Here is a 23575-nt window from a genome sequence, read left to right on the forward strand (position 1 = left end):
TACTAACATGAAATGTTTTCACATTGCATATTCTTAATTATCAAAGTGTCTCACAAGTTAATAGTTTTCTGTACTTTTAATTGAAATTTTCTGACCAGTCTCTTACTGAAGATTGTGCACCAGTAGCAGTAGGATTGTGTGTCCGTAATCTGAGCTGTAAATATAAACGTATGTGAGTTCCTAGTGTAGTGCTTCTCCATTTGTAAGCATTTGTACATACAATGTAGCATCTAGTCTGCCTGATAGAAGGTTTTAATTTGTAATTGCCTGTGCATTTATTATTAGCCTTTGAAATAGTCAAATTAAAAAGCTAGTTTCTAAACAGGAGTACTTGTGGCGCCTTAGAGACTAACACATTTATTTGAGCATAAGTTTTGTGGGCTACAGCCCACTTCATCGGATGCATGCAGTGGAAAATACAGTAGGAAGGGGTGTGTGTATGTATGCGTGTGTGTATGTGTGTGTACACACACACACACACACACACACACACACACACACACACACACACACACACCATGAAACAAAAGGTGTTACCAGACACACTATAATGAGAGTATCAGAGGGGTAGCCGTGTTAGTCTGGATCTGTAAAAGCAGCAGAGAATCCTGTGGCACCTTATAGACTAACAGAAGTTTTGGAGCATGAGCTTTCGTGGGTGAATACCCACTTCGTCAGACGCAGGTAGTGGAAATTTCCAGGGGCAGGTATATATATGCTAGCAAGCAAGAGAGATAACGAGGTTAGTCTAATAATGGAGGATGAGGCCTCTGTTCTAAGGTCATATCTAACTAGCGCACACATCACAGACCGTAAACAGATCAGCCATCCATCACTGGTTCATTTTCACCTGGCACGTCACACAGATGTAATCTATGTCATCAAATTGCCAGCATGCCCCTCTATGCTATGATACATCGTCCAAACTGGGACAGTGCACTACGGAAAAGGCTTAAATGACACAAAATCAGTATCAGAGAATGGCATATTACAAAACTGTAGGAGGCAATCAACTCCCTAGGCCAACACTAGAGCAGTACTAGATGGCATCCCCTCCTGCAGCAAAAAAACTTCAGGGACCAGACTTCAAAGAAGAAACTGTGGCTTCAGTTCATCTGCAAATTATCGACAAGCCATCGCTCTGGACTACAAAAGACTAGTGAATGGCTTGCCAATTACAGACATTTCTTGCGCCCTGGGTTTACACCTCATACATGCTGAAACAGGCCTCATCCTCCTGACTGAACTTAACCTCGTTATCTCTAGCTTGCTTGCTAGCATCATATATATACCTGCCCCTGGAAATTTCCACTACCTGCGTCTGACGAAGTGGGTATTCACCCACGAAAGCTCACGCTCCAAAACATCTGTTAGTCTATAAGGTGCCACAGGATTCTCTGCTACTATAATGAGAGCAATCTGGTAAGGTGAGCTATTACCAGCAGGAGAGAAAGAGAGAGAAGCTTTTTGTAGTGGTAATCAAGATGGTCCATTTGCAGCCATTGACAAGAAGGTGTGAGGAACAGTAGGCGGGGGAGAGAAACGTGGGGAAATAGTTTTACTTTGTGTAATGACCCATCCACTCCCAGTCTTTATTCAAGCCTAATTTAATGGTGTCCATTTTGCAAATTAATTCCAATTCAGCTCTCTTTTATTGGAGTCTGTTTTTTAAGTTTTTTTGTTGTAATATTGCGACTTTTAGATCTGTAATCGAGTGACCAGGGAGATTGAAGTGTTCTCCGACTGGTTTTTGAATGTAATAATTCTTGACGTCTGATTTTTGTCCATTTATTCTTTTACGTAGAGACTGTCTGGTTTGGCCAATGTACATGGCAGAGGACTGTTGCTGTCACATGATGGATGGCATATGTCACATTGGTAGATGTGCAGGTGAATGAGCCTCTGATAATGTGGCTGATGTGATTAGGTCCTGTGATGGTGCCCCCTGAACAGATATGTGGACAGAATTGGCAACAGGCTTTGATGCAAGGTTATTTTCCTGGGTTAGTGTTTTTGTTGCTTCAGACAAATACTCACCAGCAACCACATACTCACTCAAGTATTCATAGCTGTAAAATTATTTGACCAATTGCCTTGAAACAGTTATTCCCATGCAATGTTATAAGGGGAGTATATACAAGTTTGGCTTACACTGAATGGTTCAATACCAAGGGTAAGCTTTTTATGACTTGAAACTTGAAGAGCTTGACCAATTTTCTTCATATTTTTCAGAGAAGAAAAAGCCATTGGATGCTAGTTTGTAATGTATCCACTGCTATCGACCATAATTAGTAGATAAACCACACAAATCTGCAAAGCTGCTCCTATAATTAGGGTTGCCAACTTTCTGTGGGCACAAAACTGAACACCCTAGCCTTGCCCCTTCCCCGAGGCCCTGCCCCCCACTCACTACATTCGCCTCCCTCGATAGCTCGCTCTTCCCCACCCTCACTCTCTTTGCCCCAGCCTAGTGAATGGGTTGGGATGTGGGAGAGGGTGAGGGCTCTAAATGGGGGTGGGGGCTCTGGGGTGGGGCCAGATATGAGGGGTTCAAGGTGAGGGAGGGGGCTCCAGGCTGGGAGTTGGGGTATGGGAGAGGGTGTGGGCTATGGAGTGGGGCTGGGGATGAGGGTTTGGGGGGCAAGCTTGAGGGTGGGGCAGAGGGATTTGGAATGTGAGAGAGGCCTGCAGGTTGAGGCAGGGGGCTGAGGTGTGGGTGTATGAGGGCTCTGGGCTGGGGGTGCTGGCTCTGGGGTGGGGCTGGGGATAAGGGGGTTTGGGGTGCAAGAAGGAGCCCCAGGGTGGGGCTGGGGATGAGGGGTTCAGTATGTGGGGCGGGGGGGCTCTGGGCTTGGGGTACAGGAGGGGGTGAGATCTCTGGCTGGGGTTGCAGGCTCTGACGTGGGGCTGGGGATGAGGGGTTCAGTATGTGGGGCGGGGGGGCTCTGGGCTGGGGCAGGGGGTTGAGGTGTTTGGGGGGGTGAGGGCTCTGGGCTGGGGATGCGGGCTCTAGCCAGGGATGAGGGGTTTAGGGTGCAGGAGGTGGCTCTGGGTTGTGGGGGGGCTCAGGGCTGGGAAGAGGGTTGGGGCTTACCTGCGGCGGCTCCCAGCCTTAGTCCCCCCCAGCAGTGCAGTGGGGGACTAAGGCAGGCTGCGTGCTTGTCCAGGGGTACTGTGCTGTGCCCTGGAAGTGGCCAGCAGGTCCGGCTCCTGGGCAGGAGGAGGAAGAAGGTTCTGCGGCACAGGCTGCTCTTGCCTGCTGCAGGCACCACTCCCCCAGCTCCCATTGGTTGGTTCCTGGAGCTGGTGCTTGGATCGGGGGCAGCATGTGCCGCAGAGCCTCCTTCCCCAACCCTCTCCGCTGCCTAGAAGACGGACCTGCTGACCCGACTTTTAATGGCCTGGTTGGGTGTGCTGACCAGCACTGCCAGGGTCCCTTTTCGATCTGGTGTTCTGGGCGAAAACCAGACACGTGGTCACTCTACCTATAATGTAGACCCTCTGGAAATACAGGCTTCTACCACTTGTTCTAAGGAAAAACATATATTACTGTGAAATATAGATGAGCCCTCTGTAAGCTAAAACCAGCCATCAAAGGACAAACTACTTACTGTCACAGTTGTAAGCATTATGTTAAAAAATCTTTAGTAAGATAATTTTGTTTTACTTTCTTCAAAGGTAGTTTTTAATGAAATACCTTTCAAAAATTTACGTGGGTAGTAATGAGCAATTTATTAACTAATGCCACCCAATAGAGATTAGAAGCCTGATTTAAATTTTTGATTAACTTATTAGTGACCTCTCGTAATATACTACAAACAATTTCATTAGTTTTCTTCATGTTTTGCAGAAAAAAATATTTTTAGCCTTTGGGCTGAGCCTGGCAATTTTCAGCCGAAGTCTCTTCTGCTAACCAGAGTTACAAGGATGAGGGTAAGCCCTAAATAAAAGGGTTTACAGCAGAACCTGCTTAAAAATTTAACTATGGAAAAGCTATATCACGGTCTAACCTACCCTTATGTGTAGCTTTCCTACTACCAAAAACTTTTGACTTCACTTAACAAGATTTTGTTAGCTTTGTAAATATTAAAATTCAAATAGATGACAACTTAGCTTGACAGCCCTGACAAAGGCTGACGCTATGGTACAGGTTAGGTGCTTCACAATCTTGTATCCTTACAAAACTCCTGAGAGGTAGGGAAGTTGAATTATCCCCATATAGATAGGGAACTGAGGGATTAATTGACATGCCCAAGGTCACTTAGTCTGTGGTAGAACAGGGAATTGAATAGAACCCAGATATCCAGTGTTCATAGTTAATGCCTTAGCCACTGGACCTTTTATGCTGGTTATAAAATGTGACTTGTGATTAGCATTAATAGGTTTAACAATGAATTTCATGAAATCTGTGTATATATTGAAATGTAACGTAACATACTAGGATATGAAATGGCCCTATATATAGTATAGTAATTTAATATAGTTGCAGAAAAAAAGGAAGTAGTCTGCTGTGATAATACTGAGTCTTACATGCTTTGATTTGATTTGAATCATAATTTGTAAAGCTATAATTCTTAGGGTTTAAAAAATGGAATATTCACAGACAATGTACTGATTGCTTCTCCATTCCTATTCTACTGATCACAGATTTAAATGTTAACTTTAACTAAAATTAAGGCAATGTTTGAATTTTTTTAAATAATATATTATGTGGACACTGGCAGCTAATAATACTAACTGTGGAGGTTAATTTAGCTACCAGTAGCAAGTAAAGCTTCTATTATGGAGGATGGAGGGAATTAAGTAGTGCTTTTCATTAGTCCTTATAAAGATCCCTGTGGACTCTCTCATTCCTATCCCTCAGGTTAGCATATGATAATCATATTATCCCCATTGTTTTATCATTACCAGTACTTCTGTATTTTCCTCCCCTTTCTGCTGTTCTCTCCTAAAACACACTCTTTTGGGCTTTGTGCACTTTATATGCTGCAAAGTAAAATATACAAGAATGATGATCTCTGGAGAACAGGCAGGTAATGTGTTATAGACCAGAGGTGATATCCTGGCTCCACTGAAGTCAAAGAGATTTTTGTGATTGACTTGAAGAGGCCTAGACTTCATCCCAGGATTCTAGTAAATTTTCACTTTCTGCCTGCACAAGAACAGACTTATAAAGATCATAGAGAGGACAATGCAGAAAGAAGCAGAAAAAGCACAGGAATTGGATTTGGTCATATCACATTAGTAAAAAGCCCCCTGGAAAGCTGTTGGGCAAGTATTGATCTTAGAAAATGTGAGGTAACAAAGGCAGTGTGTAGTTGTTTGGGCTGAGATTGAGACTGGCAGTGAGGAAACTCCTGTGCTGTAAATTCTGGATCTGCCACCGACTTGCTGAGTGTAACTTAACCCCTCTGTTTCCCCAGCATTAAAATAAAGATGCATCACAGGGGTGCTGTAAGCATTAACTAGTGAATGGTGACAGAAAGCACTAAAGCATATGAGGTTATTACAGTATTTCCTAAATTGATTGGCTCTTGAGAACATTTTTATTAAAATTAATGTTTAAAATTAAATATACACAAGAAGGAAGCTACTATACATCTGGGGTCCAGCTTGAATTATGAGGGATTGCAGCTATCAGTTACAAAGATCACGAGATACATACATATCACATAACCAGCATAGACCCAGACTGGGATGCGGGAGCTTGTAAAGCATCAGTGCATAAGTGGGCTCAGATACACCACCTTTGGAATGCATAAAGAGTCCAAGTCAGTATCAGTGAAGCAAATAAGTACAGGGTGGTGTGCGTCCCTTGGTTTGTCAGGGAAGGAAGTGGGTTATTTCTCTGGTCGGTGGTTTTGATTACTCAATGTAGTATTGACGGTGTCTCATGATGTGTTCCGTATAGATGTCTCTGGACCACCTGATGGTGTTGAACACCATGAACTGTCTCATGAGCCGGGCATAGCGTCGTCCAGCTCCACACGCTCTCAGTAGTGGCTTGTAGGGGTCCCATGAGCCCAGGGCTCCCACGATCAAGGCGTGTATCTGGACCTCCTAACCCTGGGCTCTCAGGGTGTCAGCCAGCGGAGTGTACTTCAGCGCCTTCCATGCTCGGGCCTCGTGGAAGGCTGGTGACCTCTTTTCAAATGGCACTGTGATGGTCTACCAGGAGGACCACCTTCTTTTTTGTGTCCATCATGATGATGTCGGGTCACAGTTGGCTGGCTGTCCCGGGGATAGCGGAGTCAACGGTGATCTTCCCCAGGGACGCCGAGATGGCATTCACCAGCTGGTTCTGGATGGCGTTGTGGCAGTGCCACCAGGCTCCAGAATACTGTTTGCGTCCAGACAGGATGTGGGGCAGGGTCTCGTTGGTGTAGCCGCACTTCCTGCAGCGCTTGTCCCGGTTGCCATGGCAAATGGCTCTGTTGAGGGGGACGCAGTTGAGCTGGCCCTGGTGGACAAAATACCAGTCGGCAAACCTGGTGAAGCTGCCCCTGGGAAGGAAGTGGTTGCTGGCTTCCCGCTTGCTGGACACCTCGAACACCTTTCCCTGGTCCAGCTTCTGCTTGAGGTTCTTGGCATAGTGGCAGCAGATGGCATCTTTCAGGGTCCTTTCCAGCGTTGTTCGGGCGGTTGGGGTGATGATGGTGTGGTCCGGGGTGTGGTGCATGGCACCAGTACTCCCAGCTCCCAATGCTCCTCGCACCATTTCCAGCGGCAGCCGATCCTCTTTCCCAGGTGTCTCGAGGCGTTGCAGGTGTGGGACCAGAGAGAGGACAAGTCTCCCCCTTCTCTCCCGAACTCAGCCTCCAGGGAGCCGCTGAGGTAAGTGGCAACATCCTGCTTGGAGGGGGCCCTTGTAATGCTTTTCCTAACCACGTCCCGTACGGCTTCCTGCGCGATGCTTCTCACCATCGGGTCTGGGCATGTCAGGAGACGGAAGGCGTGGGTCATCACCGTCATGTTGCACAGGTCGCCCATCTGAGGTACGTTGGCGCCGCCCTGCCTGTGGGAAATGTAGATGATGTTGGTGCTGGCCCTCTGGGGAAGGTAGAGCCATTTCCTCACCAGCTGCCTGATGGTGTTATCGGCCTTGTTCAGGGGCACCTTGGCTACTGCCAATCCTCTGAGGACAAAGGAGATGTGGGGAGTCAGGAAGGTACTGTGGGCGTTGATCTTTTGCCAGGGGGTGAGCAGGGAGGAGTCAGTTTGGGCCGTGTCTCACAGGATCTTCATGATGGTGTCTTCAGGGGGTCTGTCGGATGCAGACTCCTGTTGGAGTGACTAGGTGTTGGTATACCTCTCCCTCTTTGAGGGATGCCATGGGCTTGCCCTGGATCAGGAACTGTGACAGCCGGTGGAGGGAGGTGCACTTTTTGGGGTTGAAGCGGAGGTCCATCCACTCGGCGGCTCGGCTGGTGATGTCGAGCATTTGCTGGAGGCTTTCCGAGCTGTCGGCGACGAGGGCCAGATCGTCCACGTAGGCTTGAATGTTGATTTTCTTTCTGTGTAGGTTGAAGCTGGTCGGGCCACTGGAAATGACTCGGATGAGCAGTTCCATGGCCAGGTTGAAGATGATGGGGATGAGGGGGCATCCTTGTTTTACACCGTAGCAGATGGGGATGGCATCTGTCTCTACATCCGTGACGCAGATGGTGGTAGTGCAGTCCTTGTAGAGGTCCGGGAGGATCTGGATGAAGGTTTCTAGCATCCCGAACTCTCCCAGGGTGGCAAAGATGTGGTGATGAGGTATGGCCCCGAAGGCGTTGGTCAGGTCAAGCCGTGCTACGGCGCATTGCCTCCTGGACCTCGTGGCCTCCTGGATGGCCGTCTGGAGAAGGAAGTTGTGCACGTAGCATCCCTCACAGGACATGAAGCCCTTCTGCACTGAGCTGACCATGCCCCCACACACTGACCAGTCCATGATCCTTGTTGCAAGGCAGCTGGCATACAGCTTGTAGATGGTGGAGCAGAGGGAAATGGCCTCCAGTTTCCGGGGTCGTCTCGTTAGCCATTTTTATGGATGAGTATGGTCATGGACTTTTTCCAGGAGCAGGGAGCACGGCAGAACTGCTTGCATTTGTTGAAGATGGCAGCCAGCACCAAGCAGCCTGGGTCTCACTTCTTCAGCAGGTAGTAGCGGATGCCATCTTTTCCAGAGATGGTGGTTTTGGTCCTCATCAGCCTCACAGGCACCTCCTGAGAGGGAAAAGTCTTGCTCCAGGTCCTTTGTGAGGTTGATCCAGGGTAGCGGGAGAAGACATTCTTGGCATCACACACAAATGTATTTGTGGATAATACATTTTAACTCATTGCCTGCATGAGCCTTCAAATCCACAAGCATGCTCTAAATGAAAAGGTACAATATGTTTGTTGTCAGAAATAAGAGATATTTTCGTCTTAAATTCCAAGGGTAGTAGAACAAAAAACCTGGTAAGCCTGTCATCTGAACAGACTCTTCTCTTTCTGCTTTCAGACAATTTAAAATGACAGTTGATGTTACCACAGATAAAAGGAGTATGTTTTTAGATATTTTTTTTGTGTGTGTATAGGCTTGCATCCACATGTAAGTACATGTAAACTGTGTGATTAATACATTTTTATGATATTTGACAATTTTAGCTTAGTATTCTTTGAAAAAAATTGTGCTATGGTCCACATATCTGCAAAGGGTATTTCAGCCTGCTTTGAGGCAAAAATAGACATGTCAATTACTGGCAGAAAGGGAGTGTCCCAACCTCTTGAGTCAGGTGTTTTGTTCCACCTCTGCAGCAATATGAAGGTATAAGGAGACATTTCTGCTGCAGAGCTGTTGGAAGAAAATCCTAAAATGTTTCAAATTTGTAACTAAAAATTTGGCTCAGTGAGTTGACTGTCTCTTTTAGCCATGTCCCAGGGATGTGTTTATTGTTTGGGGAGTTTTCTCCCTGAGCTCTGTTTCCCATTTACAAGGACTACAGTAGCAGGTGCCCCTGCAGCCTCTGAATGAAGCAAGACCAAAACAGCATATATTTGTTTTTATTTGTTGTTTTTAGTCTGCCATCAAATATCTCATTGAGGAGCTTGGCCTTCACTGTGGGCAAAATGTGGTTTTGTCTTCAGTAGGCATCTCGTCTGTCCATGCCCTCCATGGATGAAAAAGAAGCAGGGAGCATAGAAAGTTGGCTCCAGTGGCGTCTCCAGGAAGGGAGCAATGCTAGGACAGCATTCTGGAAAGAAGACTATGTCTATGTTTCATCTGTCTTCAGTTCCCCTGGAAGGGCTTGTATGTAGCATGGACACTGCAGTCCATGGGATCTCTTGTTGTGGGGAATCAGACACCAGGGCATCAGGCTTTTAGAGAGGCCATTATCAAATTCTGTGCTGCTCCTTGAGAGACCCAGAAATGGGACCTAAAATGGGCAGGGATACAGTAAGTTCAGCATCTTCGGCTATGTTTATACTGCAAAGTAGGGGTCTGATTCCTCTGCTTGTGTACACATGCTTGCATTAGCGCTCATTGAGCTATCATGAGTATAAACAGTAGTGGAGCTGAGAGAGCATGGGTAGTAGCAGTGGAGATATGGCTGAGCTGTGCTCAGTACATACCCATTAATTTCAGATGGGTTTATATTTGGTGCAACTCAGCTGTGCCTCTCCTGCTGCTACCTGTATTACTGTGGCTACACTGCTATTTGTACTTGTGCTAGCTTGATGAGCAGTAGTTCGAGTATGTGAGCAGGGAAATCACACAGCCAGCTCATAGTGTAGGCATAACCTTTGAGAGCAAGACAAGAGCTACATGTCTGAACTCTTGTGTATGGTGCTTTAGATGCTGAAAGTGCATGCCCGGGCAGTTCAGCTCACAGCTCTTAGAAGCTCCGGTTGGGAAACTTTTCAGAAAGTCTAGTGACAGAGTAGTCATGGAGTCATCACAGAGGTAGAATAAAATCTTTTCCCCAGCTAGACGCTGTAGAAGGGAGTGCAGGCTACTTGGCAACTTGGAGTAGACCATGAAATGTAACAGGAAAGAACAATAACACTTTGCAAGTGGCATCCAAAACTCACAGGAAGGCAGGAACCAAGGTGAAGTCAGTAGATGCTACTCAGTGCAACCTGTGACTTTCTCCTCTAGTTGATGTAGACCTTGCCATACTGATATGAGGCTCTATTACTTTTGGAGCAAATGATTCCTCTCTCAACTGGTCAAAATATGGTTATTGATGGTGGTGCAGAGGAAATAATGTGGAGGTACTGATCATGGCTCTATAATTATGGGTGAGTTGAGTTTTGCATTTAAAGTTGTGATTTGTTATGTGTGAAGAACACAGGGAACCTTCTTAAAATTACAGCACCTACTCTTTGACTATAGAATGAATTTTCCATTAATTTATGGGCAATTTAGTTTAAAAGGTGTTTTTTTAAATTTTAGCATCTTGTGTCAGAAATTTTTATTCCATCCTAGAATAAAATTCAAACTCTTCAAACTTCCTATGTAGTTGAAACTCACTGAAATCTTGAGAATGTGCTACACTAGAAGATTTTTTTTTTTTTTTTTTAGAACTAATGGTCATTTTTATAATGTTTTTATTATTGAAGGTTTCTTCATTAGCTGGGTCTAACGAATTTTTATGATACTTTTACAAACTGACATTTCAAAATCGCTACCTCTCTTATTCTTAATTGAACGGAGGCAACAGGCTGCCCTCTGTTAAGTTGACCTTCTCAAAATGGCCACCAGTGCCATTTTTCTCTTTAAGACTTAGGAGAAATCAAAGATAGTACACCCATACATTGTGGCCTCTAGAATATCTTTATAAAAATTAAAAGCAAGCCTATAAAAACAAGTCTTTGATATCGCCTTTTTTCTGTATTATCTGAGTGATTTAAAGTTGCCTAAGGAATTTGGACACCCAGGACTCATTTAAAATTATTTCTTTCTATTACTCTTTTTCTTTCATTAGCTCAGCTAGGAGCAAAGCTGCAAGCCGTCTGAAAAATGTCTTGTATATCCTTTACTCCTATTGTACTAATATTGGTCTGAAAAGATATTTCCTATAGCCATATGGAGCAGAGAGATCTAACGAACTGCTACCATACTCTTCAGTCTTAGTGGCAGTAGTTCATATCTATAAGTAGTTCAGTGTTTCCAAAGTATGAACTGTGTGTAAACCTTGTCATGATTTTTGCCTGAGTTTGCAAACGGCCTGAAACAAAGACTCAGAGGTATAAATTCCCCTATTGCTGTTATTGTCCTTGTTAATATTATTGAAATGTCAGCTCTAAAGCCCAACAATGGCACTTCAGTCTCAATATTAACTTGCTTATTTTAACAGATGGAACAAGAAGGGTGGGTGGGGGGAATGAAGCCCTTTGGGGTGGAAATTGGGAGTGTCTCTAGGGAAGGAAATGTAGAAAGAACAACAGAGGAAACACCCAAAAACAGGAGAAATAGAGAGAGGAGATATGGAATAGAGAGAAATAAAGGGTAGAAGTAACAGTGGCCTAAAGGGGGGACCATATTTTCTTAAAGTACTGAATTTGGTGACAAGGTACTTAATAAATGAAAGTTTAGTTTTTGTATAGAGACAGTATTCTCCTGATTTCTGTGCAAACCTCGCACTGATGTCAGTGGATTGAGGTTAATATGAAGTCCTAGTTTATGGTACATAGTTAAACACGGCATCTGCTCTTCTTTTTTTCTGACTGAGTAGGGCACCTCTCCTTAAGAATATTGCTGATTTTAGACGGGCCCTTCTAATTGTGACATCTCCTAGGCTGGCTAAAAATAAAATTCATATCAAGTTGAGGACTGCTGGGGTGTGAAAAAAATCAACATAAAATGATTTGGGTAAATTGAAATTCCAAGTCATGAAGCTAGGATATATGCCAATTCATTGTAATATCAACAGTCAGAAGTTTTCAACGCCCTGTCAGGTTTAATTTATATTTACAGGCAAAATGCTGTCAAAAGTAAGCAAAAGCTTCTGCCAAATATTTATTCAAACTAGCGTCGGGAGGGGTTGCACAATTTTCTACTGTTTGATCTCTGCACTATCGATCCCCACCTTTTTGCCACTCCTCCTCAGTTTCCCACTGGGAACTAATAGTGGGCTGACCTTCAGGTGCACATAGTTGTCAAGTGAAAGAGTCAAACCTGTTTGATAAATACCCCCAGGAGTTCTCAGTAAATGCAGGAAGCAGTATGTATGATGTATTATGTGCGTGCAACTGGAAAGCAAGGACGGATTTGTTTCTGAGAGATTTAATTTCCCTTAGGCACAGAGAGCAATACTAGTTAATTCCCTGTTTGAGAAATGCTTATTGTTTGGCATTTCTCATAGATATTCTGCCTATTGGTAAATTTTGTCCCCGTCCTGCTACATGCTCCCATTAAAAGGAACTAAAGTAAATTTCATTACTGTTACGTAATCTTGTAAAATGAAAAACTGTTGTGACACCATAAGTTGTTGTTTCTAATATAAAAAGCTTTTTGTGCTGAAGCTGCTCAGTGGCATTGTAATTATGGAATCTACTTGTCTCATTTTTATATCTGAGTGCTTTTCAAGGATGTAGCTTTTGTTATTTATTTCTGTTCATTTTGTACATTTCCATTTTGGACAGAGAGGAGTAGATTATCACACAGGACCTCGCAAGCGTGTAGTTGATGGTGTCTTACATCACATTTCCTCAGACATACTGTGGTTTGAGAGAATTGTGTCTTTAGAAAGAGATCGGTTTGAAGCTGTAAAAAGGACACTAGTGTATGTATGTTGATATAACAATAGTGTTACAGAAGCATTGCTTCAAGACATTACTGCTGTTTTAAAATTGTAATAAAATGTATGGAATTGTAATCATTAAATGAGCTAGTGTCCCAATGAGTATAGATAGACTAAAGAACCTGTAGTGCCTGCTGGAGAGCTCAAATGAGGCCTGGTCTACACTGGAGGGGGCAGAGGGCGGAGGTGGTGGTGTCGATCTAAGTTTTGCAATTTCAGCTATGTGAATAATGTAGATGAAGTCGACAAGCTTAGATCGACTTACTGTGGTGTCTTCACCACGGGGAGTCGACTGCCGACGCTCCCCCGTCGACTCCGCCTGCGCCTCTCACTGAGCTGGAGTACAGGAGTCGATGGGAGAGTGCTTGGGGGTCGATTTATTGTGTCTAGACTAGATGCGATAAATTGATCCCCACTGGATTGATCGCTGCTCGCCGATCCAGCCGGTAGTGAAGACATACCCTAAGTGTTCTGGATGTGCTTATCAGACAGACTGTGTTCTAAGAGGAAATGTCATGCCTCTGCCAAGTGGTAGTAGATTTTGGGGCCTTGCAAATTGGTTTTCCCTGGGAAGACAAATCAGTAATGCAGACTCCCTGGGTTTTGTTTTTATTGTTTTTGGTTTTTTTTCCCACATGTAACTTACTTTTACACTGATCAGTCATTGAATGGGGTGGTCACAAACAGCAGGCAGACCACATACTTCCAGGAATCTCAGCCCAAATGCCAGTGCCAGGTACCCACGGAATAACTCTTCCCCAAGAATTGACTCTAGTTAGATTAAGGTCATGAGCACTTTTCCTTGCAGCAGTTCCCATCACAAAACTAACAATGCAGCATTCCTTCAAAGACTAAATATGCTAACAAGAAAAAATCTTTTAAAACTGTGTGTAATGGCGCCATCAGGTAACTCCTTCCATAAGAATACATTTGTTTTCCTCATTGTTGTGGAAAACTGGTGCAGTGAGGGGAAATATCTCTCGACAGAGAATGAAGTTTATTTCCAAAAAACTGAGATTCATGAACATTAAAGCAGGCACTGGAAGAAAGACCGTGACAAAGCTATTCTTTCCAATAGAATATCTTTGAGAGAAAATCAAGGTGTGGCCAGCGTAGTTGAGATTTTTCCCTTGCCCAAAAAAGGACTTTTTTCCCCGGAGGAAACCGTTTTTATGGGAGAAAAAAATCCTCACAAAGATTTCGTTACATTGAAGCCTGGCACTCACTGTGATTCGCTTTGTAAGCTTGTTTAATCCACAAACAAACAAAAAAAAGCTTGTTGTCTAAACTAAAAAACTAACAGTTCTGTAGTTAAAGCACAAGAATACACTGCACATGACAGATCACTGGGGACAGACACAGATATCTGGAATTTTGTAACCATGGCTGTAACTTTGTTTATTCTATAACAGGCTAATAACTTGTGGCAACCTGTCTTGGCAGCAGTGAAAAGAGGGAGAAGGCTCACTCTCACCTGCCAGTAGCTATGATAGAGTTCCCAGACTTCTGACTCTCTACTTGTCTGTCCTTCAATACAGATGTACTTTAAAACATATATTTTCTTTTTCAGTCCCAGCCTACTACACAGGTTTGACCAAACCAGTACAAAGTGGTTTAATTTTTTTTAAAAAATGCATGGTTGATGCTGAGCAAACTAGAGAGAAATGCAGGCATTGAAAAACTGGAAAAATTCATAATTCAACTTGTTTGTCTTCCATGATTTTACTGTCACATTTTTCCAGTATGTTGGTTTAATGAACTGTGACACAATATCCTTTGCAAAAATGGTTTTGGAACAGAAATCTGGATTTTCAATTTTAAATGCAAAACAAAAATAAACAAAAAGGTAGCACTACAAGAGTATGTTCCATCATAATGTTTCAGCTTCTTCATAATTTAGTCTCCGCTAAAATAAGGGGAGGAACTTTTCCGTATAAATGAGACCTCTCTTTTGAAGGCTGATCCATTGAAACATCTACTTATTTTTTAGTTGTCACAATTTATACCATTTTTTATAGAAAAAATCCTTTGTTAAAAGAAAGCAAAAGTTACCAAGTTAGCTACTGAAACTGATTTAACAAAGATGAAGTTGATTTTTGTATATATTCATTTTGAGAGAGGATTCTTTTTTATGAGCAATGTTAGCAGGTTTCCAACAGTGCCAAATTGGTTCCAATATTAAATATCTTAATAAATGCTAAAACAAGTAGAGAGGACAGTATGAAACAGACTTTTGGGGGGGGTGGGGAAGAGGGGTGGGGAGACGCGGGACTCACATTGAAGAAAATCCTAGAGAATGAGGCTGGGCCAGTATAAACACAATTCTATTGAGGAGAAGATAACTGATGCTTAAGATTCAGGTTTATAGATTATAAGGGACCACTGTGGTCATCTAGTCTGACCTCCTGCATAATTCAGGCCATAGAAATTTCCCCCAAATCCAGTTTGGGTTAAAAATTACCAGTGATGGAGAATCTACCACAATTCTTGGTAAGTTGTTAAGGTGGTTAATTATCCTCACTGTTAAAAAAGTAGATGTTATTCCAGTCTGAATTTGTCTAGTTTTCAGCTTCCAGAAACTGGATTGTGTTTATAACTTTGTCTGCTAGATTAAAGAGTCCATTATCAAATATTTGTTCCCCGTATAGATATTTACAGACTGCTTTTAAGTCATCCCTTAATCTTCCTTTAAGCTAAATACATCGAGCTCTTTGAGTCTCTCGCTATAAGGCATGTTTTCCGTTTTTATTGTTCTCATGACTCTTCTCTGGACTCTCTCCAGTTATCATCAGTGTCGTCCTTGAATTGTGGACACGAGAACTGGACACAGTATTCCAACAGTGGTCATATTAGTGCGAAATACAGAGCTAATGTAACCTTTCTACTTCTTGAAATTCTCCTGTTTATATATCCAAGGATTGCATGATTAGCTCTTTTGGCCATAATGCCACTTGGGAGCTCACATTCAGCTGATTCTCCACCATGACCCCGAAATTGGTTTTTTTTCCCAGAGTCAATGCTTTGGAGGATGGAGTTTCTCATCCTGTATGTATGACCTACGTTATTTGTTCCCAGATGTAGAAATGTACATTAATCTGTACTGAAACACATTATTTGCTTGTGCCCAGTTTACCAATCAATCCATATCGCTCTGTATCAGTGACCTAACCACCAGTGTGAGAACCCCTGGGTTAAACCTCGGACTTTCAGACCCCCAGTTCAGAAGAGGACTCAGTGCACACTTTGTGAATGTGTTACATAACTGTTTGCTAGACATCAATGGCATTCTGGAGGCCAGGAATTTGGGATTCTATCCTTGACAGGACAAGTGTTGTTTAGTGGTTAACTCTAGGGTTACTCCCACAGAGTAATCCAAAAGGCGGTACGGTTGAATAGCTAAGGTTTGGGATAAAGATACACAACACTTGATAGAATGATGGCCTGAGACCACAGACTGTCTTCTCACCAGTATTATGATTTTTTCTTTGTATCCCTTATGGGTCTGTCTGTCTATCCATTTGTTGTCTTTCATCTTATACTTAGATGGGGCAGGGAGTGTTTGTTTTGTTTGTACAGTGCCCGCCACAAAGTGGTGCTGGTCCATGACTGGGACTCATAGGCACTACCATCATGTTAGTCCTGGATTCTTTTCTTAACTTTGCCTATAGTGACTTTGTATAACCTCTTTGTTATCTTGTTGGTAAAATGAAGTGACAACTCATACTTGACTGTCTTAGGGTTGGGGGTTGATGTCAGTAGTCAGTAATAAGTTGGTAAGCTTCATGAGAGTATAAACCACAGTCAGTGGAGGTGAAATTTAAACTCATGAGTCATGGTCTCTTTTCCCTAGAGTTATAGGGGTATTTGGTGGGGAATTTACCCGAATGGCTGTGTTACACTGTCACTGCTAAATACAGCAGCTTCAAATGGATGCATTTCCTTTCAGTTCAAAGTGGGGAAGTTAAAGATTAAGCCACAGAGAAGTACTGCCTATTTATAACTCAGCTGATGTGGAGCGAAGGACAGATTCCAGAGTGATTGTCTTGCAAATGGTATCTCTCTCTCTCTTCTCCCCCCACACTCCACCTCCACCTGCCAAAAAGTGAGAGAGTCTAGTGGAAAACTTCAAAAAGGTTAATCTTGTAACTCTTATCCTTTCTGTATCAGTCAAATTATCAGATCACAATGAAAAATTCAGTAGTACTCAAAGAATACTTTGTGTTTTTATTGCTATTTTAATTAGACTTTTTATAAAAAATAAAAGTTTAAAGCTCCCCTTAAACTGAACACTTCGGATTCAGACTTCATGACCAACACCTCCATAATAAATTAAACTTGCGTTTGTTGTGCTGTTTGATGACACACACACACACACACACACACACACACACACACACACACACACACACACACACACACACACACACACACACACACACTATGTGTAAGATCAAGTTCTGAAAGAATTGCATTGTTAAATAGTAGCTTTAGCCTCAGGATATATTAAAGACAAACACTTCTATGCTCCCATTCTCAGGGCTTGGCTACACTAGAAATTTCAAAGTGCTGCCTCAGCAGCGCTGCGAAGTGTGAGTGTAGTCAGAGCAGCAGCGCTGGGAGAGAGCTCTCCCAGCGCTGCACGTAAACCACATCCCTTACGGGTGTAGCGTGCAGCATTTGAAGCCGCGCTGCCGCCCTGATTACACTGACACTTTAGAGCGCTGTATCTTGCAGCGCTCAGGGGAGTGTTTTTTCACACCCCTGAGCGCGAAAGTTGCAGCGCTGTAAAGTGCCAGTGTAGCCAAGGCCTCAGTGTCCTTGCATTAGGTTAGTGCATAGTGGGCACCATTAGGTTCTTGACATTTCTTTCATGCAGTAGTTAAATTTACTGAGCCATCCGTAGTATTCCCTATCCTAAGTATAGAAAATATTGTAAATACTATAAGTGTGTTAAAAATAGCAGTACAGTAAACATCAAGATTTTAATGATGCTCTCAGTACTCTTTTTCATTATGAGAACTGAACACTGTGTGACTGGTGTGATGGAACGTTTGTGACCCACTTGTTTCTCATTCCATTGAAGCCATTTTTATCTTACAAAAGTCCCTTTGTGAAGATTATCTAAGAAGTTTAGGGTTAATGCGCTTCAGAACTTCTCTTGTTTACATTCTTCTTTCCATTTCTTTCATTACAGAGTACTGGTTATTATAGTTCCATGGTTCGCAACATGAATTTCTTCCAACTTCCAAAGTGATTTGTCTTGGTTTTGCCCCAGATTTTTCAAAATATTTCAGCATACAAATTGTTTGCTTCCCTTAGGGTGTACAAGACTTGATAGGCTGTGGTCTCAACACATCACTCTTACCAGTATTCTTTGTTTTCTTGTACTCCCCTGTCACTCTGTCAGTATTCTTCTCTTGTCTTATATTTAGATGGTAATCTGTTTTGGGCTGGGACTTCTTGTTCTGTGTTTGTACAGTGCCTGTCACAAAGTGGTGCTGGTCCATGACTGGAGCTCTTAAGTGCTACAGTAATACTAATAGATAGTTGGGCAGTGCTTCATAATCAGTTCCCACCCTTGCATTAAAGTCCCCTAGCAGGAAAGCATATTCATATTTTGGAATCTTGCTGATGGTGGTGTTCAACCGGTCATAGAACTGGTCCTTGATGTCAAAAGACAAGGAGAGTGTTTGGGCATACACACTCACAGCGTTGACTGGGCCCTCAGATGTGAACAAGCGTCGTGCCAAAGTTCTCTTTGATCCATTTGTAGGTGGCTCAGTCATCCTCAGTAGTGAGTTCTTGATGGCAAATCCCATTCCGTGCTCTCAGGTTTCTTCTGTGCTTTTCCCCGGCCAGAAAAATGTGTAGTCTTTTTCTCTGAGAGATCCGCTTGATGCTAGCTGTGTTTCCTGGAGGGATGCAATATCCATATTGTCATTTCAGCTCATCATTGGTCACGGCAGTTTTACGTGCATCATTGATCTGTTGAAGGTCCTCAGATAATCCAGTTGTCATGGTGCGAACGCTACAGCACCCTATCTTGAAGGATGTTTTCTTTCTTTTACTTGATTTGTCTGGTGCATTGGTTGTAGTCCACTTGTCGGGTTATAAAACTCTAAGCTCCAAGCACCCATTGAAGCAGGCAGATTGTGGCGGGACAACACCTTGTTCTCTGGGGCTGCCCAGTTTTATGGCCCGCGGTGATTGTCCAGTGAAATAAGATGATCTCTCCCACTGTCGGAGACAGCCCCTAGCACTCAAGTCTATGCCAATTGAGTAAGAACTTAGAACTGGTGACGACTGCCTCCTGTATTGTGTCAGTGCTTGAGGCGAAGCTGAAATACCTCTCCAGGGCACAAGCCTGGGCAGATGATATGTAGGCCCTGAGTTACCCATGCATCAGGACCCCCTCTCTCGGCATCAACAGTAAAATACAGAGGAGAGGAAGAACCAATACATATGGTACCCGATCTGCTGCAGGAGTTGCCGGAAAGATAGTAAAATATTAGTATCTGACCGCCTTTTGGGCTCCACTCCACATTTTCTCTGTTTACTCTCATAGCCCTACATTCTCCCAAATTCACCCACAAGGGGCTTTTCTGTCAGGGGATGTTCTCTGTCTTGCAGCCTCCCAGGCTGCCCACAAGGCTGTGGGTTTGGACTCATCAAATTCATATATGAACGCTCAAGATGGAATAAACTAAAGGTCTTCTTTAGTTGGGTGTTCTCTAACAGGCCTTACAGTGGAATAACTACATAATGTGCACAATTGGGCAGTACTATACCGTGTATAGAAAGCTTTCTGACTTTTCTAATAATTGTCTCATCATTTCCCGAAGCATGACATTTATTAGCAAGAAATTGGCTGATTGGATTGTAGGATGAGACTTGGACAATAGGCCCCCAAATATTTTTAGAGCAGAGCCCTCCAATAGGAAGAGTAGCTGTTGCGTATCGGTGTTTTACTGGAAGAGTCTTGTGGGGAAGCATGCGCTCAATATCTTTGTGCTCTGCTTTAAAGCCCATGTCATTACACTTACTTTCCTGGGTAGAACTTCATCCACTGAATTAAAATAAAACAAAAAAATACTAATGAATATTTAGTATCATCCAACCTATTTGCCTTAAAATGGTATATTCAAAATATATCCTGCAGTATTCTAAAGGTAATTACCCTTAATTTCCCATTGGTGCTGCTGGAGCATTAGGTAGCCAAAAGAAATGGCTTCCTATGGAATATCACATGCGGACTAAGGTGTCTGTAGAAAAATACAGAAAATCTATATAATTCCTGTACATCCTTCAGTGTTGGAATATAATAAACTAGGTAACCATTTAATTAAACCATAAGCTTTGCAGAGACAGTCTTTTAGGTTAGTTGATACGATGCTTAACATGATGGTCCCTGATCTGTGATAGGGACCATTAGGTGTTACTATAGTATGAATAATAAATAACCATTTTGGAATTCCTCAACACATCCTTTTTTTCCAAAGAACCTAGTTCTAAAACCTAGATTTCCATTCTTCATTGAAGACAGTTTAAGTATGAAACTAAAACATTATTAATCTCCAAGTGCTTTCCCTTCTGGAATAATGCTACAGGTGTATTTAGCCTTCTAGAAAAATGCTGACCACAGCTGTAAAAGTAGTTCCTGTACCCTGATGCATAAATTAGCTCTGGTTGTCAAGTGTGGGGGGAAAAAAAGAAAAAGACAATTCCAGGCTAGCATATTTAGTCACTAAAGAAGGCATCACTACTAAAAGGTACAGGGCTGTTAAGTTTAAGTTCCATAATGTATTAATTAAGGAATGTGTCTTGCTGATCAACTGCATTGGTAGAATTTCTGTCTAAAGATCTATGAGTGAAATATTTTTATCCCTGTATACTTAGGCTTTTTCGTTTAATAATTTTTTAAAATATACATGATGATTGTGGCTAAAATATTCCCTTAATAAATATTGAAGAGTAATAGGACATTCCAAATATGGATACCTATGCACACAGCTTGGATATTAGTGAGAAAAAAATTACCTTTTTGATCTTTGATCATGCAAACACTTTTGCACATGGTTAACTTTACATTGCACACAGTAGGCCTTACATGTATAAGGTTAAACGCATGCATATGTGTTTGCAGGATCGAGACCTTACCACGTAATTTATTTAAAAACAAAACAGTGTGACTGTCTTTATCTCTAGCTATTCATCTGACAGACAGTGCAATTTGGAAGGGTTTTTCACTAGAGGATAATATAATTTAGGGTTTAGTTATCCTTTTTACATGTTTAATTTGTCCAAGATTGAGACTATCCTCTCTGATTCCTGTTACAATATTTAGTAGGCTTCAAGTTAAACTCTATACTATCCATCTTCTTCCTTTTTTAGGGTACAATTACCGTTTTAAATAAAAGACTATAAGGACAGGTAGAATGTAAGTTTTAGACTCTTACAATAGTAATCAGGATTAAAAGAATAATTAAATTCCCCAAATCACCCTGTATGTACAGGAACATCAAACTAAAATTAAAACTGTTAGTAAATAAACATATTTAAACTGAATTTTTTTTCCTTTTATTTTCTCCACCCTTGCCCCTAAAAAGTCTGTCTTGAGAACTAGAAAGGCTGTCACTTTGTAGTGTCAGGAGTCAGAGATCCATAACCTGACTTGCAGTTTTCTGTCTAGAAGGGAAAACTCATCCTTTAAACTAAGCACTGCCTTTTATTCCAGTCAAGAGAAAAATATGAATCTTCCATGCACAACTTCCATCCATATTCTTTAAACTACTTCTTTTATTTTTCAGAGAAACTTCTAAAATGTGAATTTCCTTGTCAACTGGTACGTTAGCCTAATTTTCTCTAGTGTGTGCCAATTTAACTTTACAAGTTGCCCTTTCTTATTACTATTAAAGAAGCAGCAACAACAAAAATAAAATAATATATACCTTCTTTGTGACCACTGTCTTCCTATGTTCCCATAATCTTATCTGAAAACATTTTCTCTGATGTCTGTACCTAGTAGCTTAACCAGTAGTGGGTAATTGCCTTATCTAACATAAAAGCATTGTGGGATGCAATTTATATGAAAATATTACAAATTAAAATTGAGTTTTGTTGCATAGCATGTTAGCGCTAAGACTGTTAAAGTTAAATCCTAATGTTAATAGATGACTTCCAAAAATGGGTGTGTTGGGTTATCACACTTAAAGATCAGTTTTCAGCGAAATCTGTGTAGAAGCGAGGTACCTATAAACCTTATATCGTTGTGTTTATTTGTAGTCATGTCAGTTTCAGGATATTAGACGGACAAGATGGGTACGATATCTTTTATTGAAGCAACTTCTGTTGGTGAGAGAGACAACTTTTCGAGCCACACAGAGCTCTGTTACAGCTGAAAAGGTTGTATCTCTCACCAACATAAGTTGGTCCAATAAAAGATATTACCTCATCCACCTTGTCTCTCATCCCTATATTGTGGCATTTCTTAGGGATACAATCATTCTGAATGTAGATTTTGGAAAAAATTAAGGCACATACAGCTATTTTGAACTGCAAACTGTTTTTGCAGGATTAAATGTAGTATTGTTAGGTGTATAAACTAGATAATCTAATAAATCTTTTATTATATGTAGCTTCTTTGGTTCCATGATCAATCTTTAAGGAATAAAGATCAAGAAAATTTGAGACATATTTATTTTACCCTGGAGTTTTAAATTTCCCATGTCTCCTGTATTGGTTTATTGGTTGGTGATGTATGTGGAAAGATTAACTTACATTTTTGCTAGACTTTTCTATTCTAAACTATCCTTTCTAAGTGTTTCTTAATAATCATTTAAAAAGTAACAGAATTGAATGCATTTTTTACTCTTTCTCTTTATATTAAACCGTACTTTTAGTCAGCCATATTCTGGATTCCTCAGTCAGAATTTATTAAGTTTTTTTTTAATCAGGCAGATTTCTACTTGAATCAATAGAATGAGTACGGCAGCAGAATTTTAGCCTATTAGAATATATATTTCACAAAATTTTCTAGAATTAAATGTGGTAATAGTAAATCTGTATAATATAAATAAAAAGGTATTTTGCAGTGTTTTTCATACTGTTTTGTATCATAATAAACAAATTACATTTACATTTTAGCAATGGTATGATAATTTTGTATGGGTTCTATTAGTTGTGTCCTTTACAAGCAAACTATACAAAATAAATTATTTATGAACTTTTAAAACTGAAAATATCAAGTTTGTAAAATTCTGTTTACATTAAACTCTAGTAGCAATTACATTTTGTGGTGGGCAATGTGGTTGAGAGGTACACACCTTCTGCATGGTGGTATAGGTCCAAAAATGTAACCTTACATGTGTTAGGAAATAATGGAACCGTACAGCTAAACACACAAAGGAGAACGGAATAGTTTGTAATTCTTTTAATGCAGAAAATCTGACTGTTTTTGTTGTTTGTTTATTTGTAGGGGTCCATTCAGTGTTGTGCGGCGATGTATCAACAGAGAAACTGGGCAACAGTTTGCTGTCAAGATTGTCGATGTAGCAAAATTCACCTCAAGTCCTGGATTAAGTACAGAAGGTAAGGGAGGACTTTTAAGTAAATTCTTGCTGTTTATTTGTAAAGCAGTTGTTTTTTCTGTGACAAACTTCCAGTACTTAATTGCTAACTTTGAAGATCCTGTTTGTTCAGTGTTCCACATAAGTCTGAACCAAAGACTTCCTGCATCTGAAACTTGGCAATGAGTGCATCCTGCTAAATCTGCTCAAGTTTTAGTAGTTGTCATGGTTGTCTGGTTA

General features: G+C 41.7%; 1 protein-coding gene across 12 annotated transcripts in view; it reads left to right on the forward strand.

Moving 5' to 3' along the window:
- CASK (calcium/calmodulin dependent serine protein kinase) overlaps positions 1-23575 on the forward strand; it is a 442447-nt gene that overhangs the window by 106787 nt on the left and 312085 nt on the right. For 11 of the 12 annotated variants that reach the window (XM_032806527.2, XM_032806492.2, XM_032806483.2 and 8 more), the window contains exon 2: positions 23245-23357. The exons of the other annotated variant lie outside the window; for it this stretch is intronic. In XM_032806527.2, the coding sequence (XP_032662418.1) occupies positions 23245-23357 (113 nt within the window). The remainder of the gene's footprint in view (positions 1-23244; positions 23358-23575) is intronic. 12 annotated transcript variants of the gene reach the window in all.

Source organism: Chelonoidis abingdonii, chromosome 1, assembly GCF_003597395.2.
Source record: "Chelonoidis abingdonii isolate Lonesome George chromosome 1, CheloAbing_2.0, whole genome shotgun sequence".
In the NCBI taxonomy this organism is placed as follows: domain Eukaryota; kingdom Metazoa; phylum Chordata; order Testudines; family Testudinidae; genus Chelonoidis; species Chelonoidis abingdonii.